Source organism: Macrobrachium rosenbergii, chromosome 4, assembly GCF_040412425.1.
Source record: "Macrobrachium rosenbergii isolate ZJJX-2024 chromosome 4, ASM4041242v1, whole genome shotgun sequence".
Taxonomy (NCBI): domain Eukaryota; kingdom Metazoa; phylum Arthropoda; class Malacostraca; order Decapoda; family Palaemonidae; genus Macrobrachium; species Macrobrachium rosenbergii.
The window spans coordinates 47456212-47470155 of record NC_089744.1 but is presented as its reverse complement, the minus strand read 5'-3'; the positions used below and the strand labels follow the sequence as shown (position 1 = coordinate 47470155).

The following is a 13944-nucleotide window of genomic DNA, read 5'->3' as shown; positions in this document are numbered from 1 at the left end:
ACACTGAAATTTCAAAGATCGGAGCTTCAAAGGCCTCAATTTCATGAAGATCTAAAGACTTTATTGCAAGAAACAAAAGTGCAACTAAGAGGAAAAAAGTTTCAGGAAAAACTAATGGGTGAAAATATACTTTAAGAAAGTGTTCAGTATAAATTTGGTAGTTTCTATTTAAAGTTTGAATTTCAAAACATTAAAAAATTACAATCCATTTTGCAAATCAGAAAGCCTAAGCTTCAACAACTACACAATAAACTGCCTATGGCAACTTACCATTACGGTTAAAATACTTAGATAATATAAAAAATAGCTACAAACTACTTGGCCACAAATCATAAAATTCAATATACTGTAACACTTTGCAAAGACCCGAGGCAAGTCTAGAAATCCAAAGCTACAGTACAAAGAAAGCTATATTTAAAATATAATGGTGGTTTAGAACATAAAATAAATTGCCTGAGAAAAAAACAGCACATACATTCATTGCCCTTTTAGCTGTTATTATGCTCTTTGGACATTATTAAAAACTTTATTGAGTGACACCTGATACTGCAAGATTCTATGGGCCAGTGAGCCATGGGTTAGACTGCTACATAATTTGGGATGATCCAGAGTGATTGAATGGCCTACATGGATCTATGGCACGCATGAGGAAAACCCATGAGCACAAGTGAGGGTGATAAAATTGTTTACTATTGTGAGATAGCCAATTTCATGTAACATATGTAGTCACTGTTTATCCATCGTGACCAATGCTGATTAACTGATGTTTGTGAATGTATTGTTAAAATAAAACCTTCCTCATACATCCTCGCGACTGATCTGAACCTACTGTACACCCATTGAGATCATTTCATACAGGTAATGTCATATCATATCATATTTTTTCCCATAGTACAAAAATTATAAGATTTGAGTGTTCATGCTCACAATACTAACTACAGTGAACCCCCCCGTATTCGCGGGGGATGCGTCCCCCACCCCCACCCAAAATAGGTCAAATCTGCAAATGCTCAAAACCCCTCTAAAAACACTTAGAACTGCCCATTTTGATAGCTTAAACCAAGAAAAACCCTGTAAAAATGCTTATACCTGAGTATTTTAATAGTTTTATCACAAAAAGTGCGTTTATTCATGAAAATTATGTGAAAATACAGTAATTAGTGAATATTTCTTAGTGAAAAATACCGCGAATGGGCGAATTTTCCGCGAATGATGGCTAGATATGTTCCACAGAGAAACACGCGAATGCATGAGTCCGCCAACCATGAGAACGCGAATACGGGGGGTTTACTGTATATTATTTCATTCACTTAAATGATTATGGTAGCTGGCAATAAATTTTACTAAAGGAGTTTACAAAAGATTAAAATTGATCAATGTAATAGCAAAAATCTTATTTGGCCAAGAACTGATTTGTTAACAGATATCCCAAACACCAATAGTCTAATTCTGCAATGTTTTATACCAATACACACACTTTTACATTATCTGTTAATGGTGGTCCAAATTGCACACACACACAAAATTTAAATAAATTCAGTGATGTGAACTTTCAATCAGCATGACTCATCACTGTTTACCTCATCCACATCCTCTCCCTCTTCTTTCTTCTTCTTTTTTCTTGTCTTTTGCATCTCGTGCTTTATTCTTTCCCTGTTCTCCATTTCGCGTTCAGCCGTTTCTGGAAAAAGATGTGAAAATAATAAGAAATACTATACTTTTCAGTGCTAAACCAAATTAACAATCATGAGCAATAATGCTCAACAAAGCCTTAGCAGTGGCAATAATAATTAAACAATGTCACATTAAACTCATTATTATAATAACATGGATAGTAATTTTATTCATACAAACTTTCTTTTATTTTATATGAAGTGCCAAGTGAGAACAGCACAAAAATAAAAAAAAAAAAACATTCACAGAGTTTGGTACTGGGGTGGCTTAAATTATGATTTTATCATTTGACTGCTCATTCTCGAGCTCTGGCTGTACTTTTCTACATGCTGGCCTGACATCATAGCATGCAACAAATAGGCTATTAGAGTAACTCCTTAACGTGACAGACCATAACATTTATATCGTTCAGTCCAACAAATCACAATTCCAAACTCTCACAGGAGTGTCGAAAATTATTTGCTCTAAAAGGGGGGGGGGTAGAAATTGAAGCAAGATAAAAGTTAAAGGAAGAAAGCACAGGTAACGGACCTAAAGTAACCATCAATGTACATGGATTGGGGCCTGAAGATGTGCTCCATAAGGACCACTACAGGTGGTAATGTTAAACATTAACAGCACTACTACTACTTCTTTTAACGTGCTTTTTTCCCATTTGTATGGGGTAAGCACGATGCCTTCTTTTTGAAGAATTTTGATTTGGCTTTGGGGTAGACTTTGTGTCTCGGTCGGCTGCCCTGCCTGTCATCGCTTAGACCTGGTAGCGTATGTACAAGTATTGTACCAATCACCAGCGCCCTTTCTCCCCGCAGCGAGGAGTCGTTGCACGGTTAGGTCGACAGTCGAGACATGTGAAGTGTCTGTTATGTTTTTAGATGTTGGGGTGGCTTTGTTTGTGTGTATATTAGTCTGTTACACCCATCTGCTTTTAAGCAAAGCTATCCGTTGATTACATACATAATCCCGGGGTGTCTACACGGATAGCAAAGTGCCCTCCTCTGACCAGTCGGCTGCGGATCTGAACCCGCGCCACAGACCTCTAAAGTCCGAGGCTGCTGCTCTAACCGACTTGGCCATTGAGGCTCTCATGAATGCACTACAGAGGAACATACAACACTCTTGTCAACAATTCTCAACCTTTTTTAGAGGAATAAAGTTCAGTTCAGCAATATTCCTATTGGACTAACACGATGAACAAGGACGTATTTATATAGGGTAAGAGACAAATATTCTTTCAACTTCTTGACCAAATTAGATGAGAGCTGCCAACTGTGCATGAGATAGATACTTGTGAAACAATCCCATATAGCAATAACATTGTGTACTATGTACTTACTTTCTTCCTCATTGTCCTCATCATCTTCCTCCTCCTCTTCCTCATCAGAACTTAAAAGCAAGTTCTTCTTTAACTTCTCATTTAAAGTTATTCCACCTTTCTTTTTCTTTTTGGAGAAGCTATCCTCTTCCCCATCATCCTCATCTTGATCCTGATCCTGATCAATATCAATGTCTAGCAGACCTTCTTTCTTCTTCTGAGCAGGTTTTTTTCCTTTTGATTCATATCCCTTCTGCTCATTTGATCCATTGCTTTCTTCCTCATTTTCATCACTTTCTTCGTCATCATCATCACTGTCATCAGGTAAAAAAAACTTCTTCTTGCTCTTAGGACCTGGTTTGCAGAACTTTGTGTTGACATCAAACCTGAAAATAAATATTAAAGCATTTTTATTAGATGTTTCTTGCCCATGTCTCAGCAAAACTTGCATTTGTTAAGAAACTAGTCACACAATTCTTAAAGAGACTATATCATTCCTGTCTTTCATGCCTTGTTCAAGATTACTTAGTAATAATAATTTTAGCTGGACAAACATTAAAACATTTCTGAAGCAAGCTCTAAAGCTGCGCACACACACACAACTATTTCTCCAGACATTTGGTAAAGACAAAAAAATCTGCCTAGGTTCAGACAGTTTTGGGTAAATTTTTTTTAAACTATTTTTTTAACCTCAAAATATTCATAATAAAACTATAGGACAGATGAAAGTGTGATTCAACTTAGAATACATTAATAAAGTAAAAAAGTTAAATGCATTTTACCATATTTGTGGGAGAAAGGAGGGTCACTCCAGTGACATAGAAGTTACTATTATCATGAAGAGAAATTTAGAGACCGTTGAGATATAAATTACAGCCAAAGTGTGCTCTCAAACATGTGGCAGGATTTCAGATGAACTATTCTCATATATCCCAATTAGTACTGACATGCATGCAGATGAGTGCATTTTAATAACCCTGGTCTTTCCAGGAAGCCAAGAAGATGGAATTGCATATAATTATCTGGAGCTGAGGGCAGTCTAAATTTGAAGGTCTTTGTTCATCATGTAAAATACACAGTAATAAAAAATTGAGGAATGCCAATCTTGTGCCTATTGAGAAAGATAATCTTTCCTTGGAGCTATGTGGTGTCTCTGCAAGGAGTTGTAATTTGTCTTTCAGCATCAGTCATAACCTCCTGGTAAAAAGTCTGGAAAGTGGGTAGGTAGCTTTGACTTTTAATAAATATTTTCCAAGCCAAACTTATTGCATCAAAAGCATTTGTACCGTTTTGTACTCCCTCACAAAGTGAATGATACCTGTTCTAAAGCACTAGGCTTCTTCATACTGCAACAGTAACTTTTGTTTCAATTAATGAGTAATTATTTCTCTATTTCTAGTTTTACTAAAGACATAATAAGTTCCAATAAGAATCAATGATGTTACCCCAGTAAAATAGACTGCTGAATATCTTAATAAACTTCCATGCACAAGGCAAAACCATCTTATATAGTTATTATAAAACCTCCTTCAGAAACCAAGGTAAAATCAGATTTGCCTGTCAACGTCTCACAGACAACAAAAATAATATTCAAGAAAATGGTAAAAAAGATGTTAACATAGGAAAAATCCATTTTTGGTAGCTGCTGTTTGTCTTCAAATTACACTCTCATGGTCACCCCAGGGCTCCATAAGAAAGACCAACCAATCTCAAAGAATGTTCTTATAGTTGGTCTCAGCCAGAACAGTGCATGCTGGAATAGTAATATACAGTAATATATATGACTCAGGACAGGAGGATCTATCTCTTGTCCACACATCGACTGTCTCGGCTTTTTCCTTTCATCTTACTCGCACAGATGTGACAACACTTGGTATGTTGGCTTCTTCCTTATTATAAGCCAGGTCTGTGCAATATAATATTCACCCCAGTCCCATGCCTTTTTGTCAGGAAAAGTGGGTGGGTTTGAGGACTCTCAGCATCTACCAAAAATAGGTTTTTCCTACGTCAAAACCTGTTTTTTGATAGCGTCGCTGCTGTTCATCCTCAGTGGAGCTTACAAAAGAAACTGACAGGTGATGAGATGGCTTAGCTCCTACAAAATACATCACAACCATGGTAGATTGTACCCGATGGTACATATGGCAATTAACGTGTTAAAGTTTACCAATCTAAGGATGTGCTTAAAATATATTTTAGCCTAGCCTGTAGGGGTTACAGAGAAGATTGTTGACCCATTTCTGAGGTGGCAAAACCTGAAAAAGAACTGAGTCTCCATCCCTAGATTATGAATCAACTGAGCTGGAATCAGTTTGGACTTTGGAAGGTTGACTTCTAGACCTAAATTTTGTCAACTTCAGGACTAATTTGTTTGTTCTCAGACTTCCTTCTAAAGAATTTGCTACAATGAGGCAATTGTCCACACTCAAGAGACTTCTCACATTTTCTAGGTGGGCAAAAACTTGAGTGATGCTCTGTTCAAAACCTTGTTGAATACCTATCAGAAATATTTCTTGGATTCCACTTTGATAAGAAAGTGGGAGTGTCATCCTTGAGATCTACTATAATCCTTCAATTATCCTTGAGAACCATCTTGATTGACTCCATGGAGAATCTCAGGAGCTTCAAAAACTTACCAGCTTCTAGACATCCAGTACTGGCCTCCAACAACCTGATGCCTTTGACTCTAAGCAAAGGCGAATATAAAACCCAAAGTTAATTTGAATACAGGCTCTTAAGGCTCTTTTTCTAGCAGTGCCTGAACTACTACTTGCAAGGATCTGATTTTTTCAAAGTTGTGCAGGTAAGCCTGAAAGGCTTCTGAGACCAAAGAAAGGTGGACTTCTCATGAACGGGATTGAATAACCTCCCTTCAGTATTATGCAGGTACCACACAAAATGACAAATTTTAAAATTAATTTGTATTTTTAACAGCTAACAAACCTGCTCAAACAAACAAAAATTGGCTAATTCTGGTGCCTACTTGGATCCGAGAGCTTCATTTCCCATTTTCTACAATATTCTTACACTGAAAAGGGACATCCTTTTGGGAAACGGGACGAGACATGAAAGGGCTATGTCCAAATTTCTTTGGTAGCTCTAGAAACCAGAGGAGAAATTACTTAAGTTTTAAACTAAGAAGCTTGAATAACCAAGTCCTTAAGTGTCCTATTTGGAAACCTCACCTGAAATGTCTTTGACAAGACTCAAATCAGAGAGTTTTAAATGGTCAAACCTGTAGAAAATTATGGCTGCTCTTTGACCTGGACGAACATTCTTGGCAAGAGATTACACAATTGTTCCCTTCTCCTATGGGTAACTTACAGAATAAATCAGCCATCTCTCCAATAGCATACATGAGCCTTATCTATATTCTTAGGAAAACCAAGTGTTTCTTGTCCTAAATGTTCAAATTCTAGTGGTAAGTGTAATGCCTTTTCCTTAATGTTATGAGTTACTGTGCCAAAATACCAGTCTAGAAATGACCTAATTACTACAGAATTGAATATTTTAATGAAATGTTCCACTTCAGCTATAGACCACTGACCGAACACACTTCCTACTAGCAAAGTCTACCCAACTGGTAAACTCTGAGTCAACCAAGGCAGTCAAAGAGACAAATGTGGTGGCTCCTCAGTTCAGTAATACTTTCCTTGCTCAATTTCAAAAGCAGAAAAAACAAGGCAGGTCTGGAGGTACTAGCTTTGGCTTTCAAAGATGCATTGATGGACTTATGTCTGGCCAGTACAGGCTTGGCCATCACTAGAGGCTGTTTCTTTACAGGCAATTCCAAAAAATCTAATTGGAAGGCTGACCATCACATTTTCTTCGACAAGTTCTAAGTTTCGTTGTAGGTAAAATTCATTACAGCGCTTAATGAGTTGTCTAAATGCAGACATGAACGGTTTATCTTGATCTTCCAATTCAAGAATTATTGTCTGGCTCAGGAATAATGAGCTGTGCTTGCTGCTTCAAAGCCCAAAAATGTCAATATTTACATCAGCCTTAGATGAAAATGTAGCTAAAGGATCTTCCAACCCCTTCGTCGATGTCTCGGTTAAAGAAGAAAACCGAAAGGTCTAGGCAAGGAAAAGGAATCATGTTTCCATTGAAACATGAGATGGAGAGCTGGGTGAAACAGGGGAAAATGTGCACTGACTGGTGCACTCTTGTTTCTTACTTGTATAGGCAAGTTTAACAAGTGTACATACCAATCTCAATTAATTACTATGTTTGCCACTTTTTTGCAAGCAAACTTCTGTTGTACATTTGTAAAAAAAAAATTACCATCTTACCTTTACCACTTACAAACAACAAATTGGCAAATAAATTATGCTGCTACTTCTCCCCACCATGTTTATCATACCACGACCTAGGAAAAAAAAACTTCTGGATCATAAAAGGACAGTAACAATACTTGTATATTAATTTTCCTGGTTATTTTTGGATGTGCTACATCCAATTCTGATGAATCTGAAGTATCATGAGTCTTGAATTTTACCAAACTTGTCTTTTGGCAATTGTTTTGTCTTACCCTTTTTCCCCCTGAATTTGTTGAGCACAAATGAGGTGATGAACAATGTAAGAGAGAGAGCATGACCCATCCTTGGTTGATTACTTTTGCCAGTCTACACCATCTTCATTTGGTTCCATGCATGCAAATGGCCTTATGGAATCCACCAGCCCATCACGGGATACTTCTAATTAAACATTGAAGGGGAAGGATAAACCGATGATAAATGATGGATGGGACCATCATCATCAGACTTTTTCAAAATTTCTTTCATCAAGCCATTTCTGACTTTGTTTCCTTAAGGATATCTACATTCCTAGTTACAGTAGCTTGATTTCTATGGCAGTCTGAAGGAGGTTGACTGATAGAAGAAAAAAGACACGGAGGTAAGCTGAAGGTGGACTGTCCAATATACAATCCTAAACTGACCTTTCCTCATCTAAGCTAACATTAGTATTCCTACCTTTTCTAATTCCGAATTTTCTTTACTTGCCTTGATTCAATTTTTACTTGTTTAGCCAAAAAAAAATTTTTCCACATCCTAACCTTCAAACTCATATCTCATTCTCTATACTGTATTACATGTCCTGTCTATACAATCCTCACAGTGAGAGTGTTATCATACTTTAATTTAAACAAACTATTCAAGCAATTCTTTGTTTCACAAATCCTGATTGAACTCTCAGTTGATGACATTGTCCTACGATTAACAATTCAACAACAGATCATAAATACTTGGTGTGAAATTCCTCCACATTGTCAACTTTCTGAGAAATGAAACCTCTCACAATGGCAGCACAGTAAAGAATGGTTGGAAAAGTCAGAAATTGTTAGTTATCTGAAAGTGAGAAGGTAGTAAATGGACAGCCTACCAACCCAACAATTCTTTGCCCTGTCAGTGAAGTTACATCTACAAGAATGTTTAAGTTTTATTGACACAAAAATGAAAATTTTACTTCCAAATGAGTTAGCACTTCCTTGAGCTACATGAAATATGATGTAATACTATTCTGAGGGTTGATATGAGAATGCATCAAAAGAAGTTAATTTTTTTTAGTGTGAAGCAGGAGTCCAGACATTAGGTATATGTATGATTAATGAATTTATATGAAAAACTTCTGTTACAAAAACAGTACTATCTACAACTGAATGGTTAGCAACATGTATTTTCGTTTAAATTTAAAAAAAACTTATTACATTATGATTACTTTTTCATCCAAACTGATACAAATTAGTCATCAAACCAAAGAACCTAATTACAATAACCATATCTGGACATTATCATTTCAGCAGAATTAGAAATTTCACAAATAAATAGGCTGATAAGACGACACATCATAATTTTCAAATAATGAAAAGTTAGCATGATATTGTTCATACCTAAGAAATATAAGTTCAACAGATGAGCATTAGAATTTGAATGCCACTGATTAACATGAAAAACTGAATCTAAAGCTTCCAATACCTACAAATTAATCACTTCATATTTATTTCAAAACAAAACAAAGCAACAGCCTTGCACAAACATTAATTCTGAGATCTGTAATGCAACCACGTATCTGCTCCAAAAGGACCCACCAATAAATTCTATCCTGTTCAATACTACTACTACTATTACTGCTACTACTAATACTCCTGCTGCTACTACTGCTACCACTACTACTACTACTAATAATAATATAATAATAATAATAATAATAATAAAAATAAATAAATCCATTATGTAACTCTGCAAGCATCTTAAATGTAGAGCTATCCATGCAGTAATTATTTTTCCTAAATACATTCTTCATTCAATAATTAGTATTTAAAGTTATTTATAGTGAGCTGGAAACTTACTTCATCAATTTAGAGAATTCTCGATCAGATTCTTCCTCCTCTGCATCTCCATCATAAGTATCCTGTTCTTGCTCAAGTTTGGCAATCAAGTCTGGGTATTCTCCAGTATCAATGTAACCACTTCCCTGTAAAGCCTCTTCAAGATCAGGAGCCATGCGTTCAACAGCAACACTAGCTTTGGCCCCCAGTTGCTGTTTTTTGAGCTGCTCTCTTTCTTCCTCTGATAGTTTCACCTTTTGACTTCTACGCCGGTACCTCCGAGTTTCATCGTTATCTCTTGACCCTTTAGAAAGCTTGCTTTTTTTTTTACACTTAGGTTTTGGTTTGTCTTCTAAATTATCACTACTCTCACTTTCCAGAAGTGCATCTTTGGCTTTTTCATTATCATTTAATCCTGATTTCTTACTTTTATTTTTACCTTTTTTTCTAAACCCATCAACTGAAATGTCTGTGTCACTTGACTCACTAACTTTAGTCTTCATCTTCCCTGTTTTTACTTTCCCTCTTTCCTTCACTTTACTGCTTTTAGTATCACTATCCTCTTCTGAATCACTAGCTAACAGAGAAGACAAAGCTGCTTTATTTTTCTTCTTCATTTCACGTTCCTTTTCTGATATTTTTTTCACATTACCTGTCTTTCTACTCTTTGGTGAAAAGACATCAGCATCAGCATGCTTCTTCCTCCTTTTCTCTGGTCTGTCATTGGAATCATCTGAACCAATGCCCAAAAGACTATCGCCACTACCACTATCACTACCACTATCATCAGATTTTTTCTTATTCTGTTTTGATACTTGTTCTAACTCATCTGTTGCACTTCTATCATAACCTTTTTTCTTCCTCTTTTTATCACTATTTTTTTTCAGATCCTTCACATCTACCATTTCTTTCTCCTTCTTCTTTTTCTTGATCTCATGTGCACTACTATCCTCCTCTTCTTTTTTGACTTTCCCACTTTTTTCCATCTTTTTATCTTTAATGCCCATTTTTTCATCATTCATACTTTCTTTCTCATCATTTTCACTCTGTGGTTCTCCTTTATCATCACAAATTCCATCCACTTGTTTCCCTGTGGTTCCTCTCCCAAGAGATACTTTAGATGTCCTTCTGGTTTTAACCTTTTCTGTTACTCCATCCTTGGTGTTATCTTCATCATCATTTACCTTCTTTATGACATCTACTTTATCCACAACTTGCCTTTCTTTAGCTTCTTTATTCTTGTCACCATCTTCAGATTCAGCTTCCTCACTACCATTCTTGGGCGTCTTACTTGTACCCTCTTTCGTTTTACAAGAAAACCTCTTTTTTGTATTGACCTTGATGAGTGCCTCACTTTTTCCTTCATCACAAGGGACACATTCACTATCATTCAGTTCCGCAGATGATTCTGACGTTATGTTGGATTCGTCATTATTATCAACTTCCTTCCTGTTCATGGACTGCGAACCTTCCAAATCTTCATTACCAATTAGAGAGTTTTGTTGTGTTTCTATCTTTCTTGATTTATCACATTCACTCCTATCACTAGAAACCAAGCTCTCTTCAACCGCTTTCTTTGGTCTTCCCCTTTTCCTTGGCATGTTGTTTGTGCTATTCCCAGAATTATCTGTGTTTTTGTCTTTGTTGTCATCGTTACCCGACTTATCTAATTTATCCCTTTCTGGTTTTTCCCCTTCTCCATCATTATCATTCAATTCCATAGATAATCTTGGCATTTTACTGGAGTCATCATCATCAACTTCCATAGAACTAGTGTCAATGTGAGGAGGACTATCGTCATCATTGTTAACCTCACTGTCTTTGGTGTCCTCTCTGTTCATGTGTTCAGATCCTTCTGACTCTTCATTATCAATGGGAGACTTTTGTGGCTTCTCCCTATTACTTGATTTATCACATTCACTCCTATCTCTAGAGACTGGGTTCTCCTCAACTACTTTGCTTGGCCGTCCCCTCCTCTTCGGCATGTTTTCAGTTCTATTCCCATCATTTTCTGAATTATCTAATTTATCCCTTTGTGGTTCTTTTACTTCCCCATTGTCAGATTCTTCTTCAGTACTTTTTGACTCAATAGAAGCAATTTTCTTTGGCCTTCCTCTTCTATTTTTTGGTCCATTTCCACTGTCAAATTCACCAGAAATTTCCTTTCCTTTCTCATCGCCTTTCCCCTCCCTCACATCCGACTTTCTTGGTCTTCCTTTCTTCCTTTTGATAGGAGTCTCCTCCACATCCTTTGTTTCACTCATTTTACTGGTACCTCCCTCTTCGGTGTCTTCAACTTTTTCTTCAATACCTGAAGAACCTTCTCTCTTGAGATGTTCATCCTTTTTGCCGTTACTTTCTTGCATATCATTTGGTTTTCCTAAGTTCTCATTTAGATTATTTTCTTCAATGTTATTCTCTCCTGAATGATGAACTACCTCATCGGCCGCACTGCAGGGAGATTCTTTCTTTCTGCCTGCCTCAGTTTTCTCCACAGTACCCTGTTCTCCTCTACTCTTGGAATGCTGTTCCTTGCTATCATCTTTTGATCCTGATACTTCATTAAAATCAGATGAACCACCTTCAACAGGTTCATTAATGTCCAACTGTGGCCCTTGTTTAGCAATATCTTCTTTCATTAACACAAAGTTATGCTGCATGGCATCGAGCTGTTTCACAATACGATTTGCAGTCTTCTGAGTAGCCTCCTCTGAATAATTATGCTTTTCCCAAATATTTTCAATCTTTTCTATATTATTAAAACAAATCTGAAGCATGTCAGTAAGGTTATAAATGATATCTTTCAACCAAGGCTTTCCTTTAGGCCCTAGGGTCTTCCCTTTTGGTGTCTGGGCATCTTTCAGTTTCTCTTCCCGGGCTTTCTTCAACAAGGCAAATTTGTTTTTTATTTCTTTGGCCTGTACCTCTTTCCTAAAATAAAACAGAAGTAATGAAGGAACAATTAATATTGATTATACCTGGATACCAACAAAATCTATATGGTGTCTGATGGTATTCCTTAAACAACAAATGACAAGAAATTAAGAGACTATAGTTCATACAAGGCTAAAGTAAGTATGTATGTATGTATGTATGTATATACTGTATATATATATATACACAGTAATACCTTGATCTTATGTGCTTCAAGTTGCCCGAATTCACAGACAAACGAACTTTCCATTGGAACCTAACTAATTGGCATTTGCGTTTTCTTCACAGACATGCAACATTTGCAAAATCCTCAAGAGACCCTACAGAAGTGGTTATGTTTAATTTTTGAAGTAATTTATAAGTGTTCATGCTTTTTTGTGTAAAATTGGTATGAAAATTTGTATTTTTATTTTTGTACATAAATACCGTATGATACAAGCATACTTTACTTAAAATATAGTAAAATCAATCAAAATCACAAAACAACTGTTGATGTAAACATATCTCTCTCTCTCTCTCTCTCTGTACTTCATATATCTCTCTCTCTCTCTCTCTGTACTTTAATATTTGCTTTGATGTATGAGCTGTATTTTTGTTCTCTTTCCCCCTCACTGAGATGAGAGATTTTTTATGCATATGTAACATGTATGTTTATTTGTTTTGTATACTGTGGTTTTATAGATAAACATGACATTACTTTCTTAATTCTTTTATATTTTCCATGCTATAATTATAACTTTTTGCATTTCTATAGTAAATTATGTAATTTTTTAAAAGAATACACATGGATTCCCAGTTTTTTCTCCATCCTTTGGAGTGAGGCGGGTGTAACCAACTGTCAATTATCTTGAGATATTGACCGTGAAGGAGACAAAATGTTGCCCACTGATCTTCAAATAAAATATCACTTTGGAGGGATACTGAAAATTTTTTTATCTCTCCCTCTCCTTTTCCTTCATAAATCATGAATTTCCATCTTTTGATATCTAATATAAGAATAACTTCTCTCTCTCTCTCTCTCTCTCATGAATAATTTCACTCTCTTGATATTTAAAGTAAGGACAACCTCCGATCTCTCTCCCTCTCTCTCTCTCTCTCTCTCTGTTGGTACTGTAATGAAAAATGAATTACGGTACGGTATTAAGCTAACTTTAAAATGAAATTATAAGTGGCTTGGGAGCATGATTTTGTCATATTTAGGGTTTAAACTCTAGAAATAAGTATTTACAGTATACATCAGCATTTTTTGTGACTGTACCTAACTTACACGAATACTCGCCTTACATGAGGGGTTCTGGAACCTAACCATGTAAAGTCAAGGTATATATATATATAATATACAGTGAACTCCCCGTATTCGCGGGGGATGCGTCCCACAACCCCACGCAAATAGGTCAAATCCGCGAATGCTTAACACCCCTCTAAAAACACTTAGAACTGCCCATTTTGATAGCTTAAACCAAGAAAAACCCTGTAAAAATGCTTATACCTGAGTATTTTAATAGTTTTATCACAAAAAGTCCATTTATTCATGAAAATTTTATGAAAATACAGTAATTAGTGAATATTTCTCAGTGAAAGATACCGCGAATGGGCGAATTTTCTGCGAATGATGGCTAGATATGTTCCACAGAGAAACCCGCGAATGCGTGAGTCCGTGAACCATGAGAACGCGAATACGGGGGGTTTA

General features: G+C 36.2%; 1 protein-coding gene across 8 annotated transcripts in view; it reads right to left on the bottom strand.

Moving 5' to 3' along the window:
• LOC136833991 (transcriptional regulator ATRX-like) overlaps positions 1-13944 on the bottom strand; it is a 402256-nt gene that overhangs the window by 281812 nt on the left and 106500 nt on the right. For all 8 annotated transcript variants that reach the window (XM_067096278.1, XM_067096295.1, XM_067096286.1 and 5 more), the window contains exons 10-12: positions 9342-12251; positions 3011-3375; positions 1581-1681 (exon numbers count right to left, since the gene is read on the bottom strand). In XM_067096278.1, the coding sequence (XP_066952379.1) occupies positions 1581-1681; positions 3011-3375; positions 9342-12251 (3376 nt within the window). The remainder of the gene's footprint in view (positions 1-1580; positions 1682-3010; positions 3376-9341; positions 12252-13944) is intronic.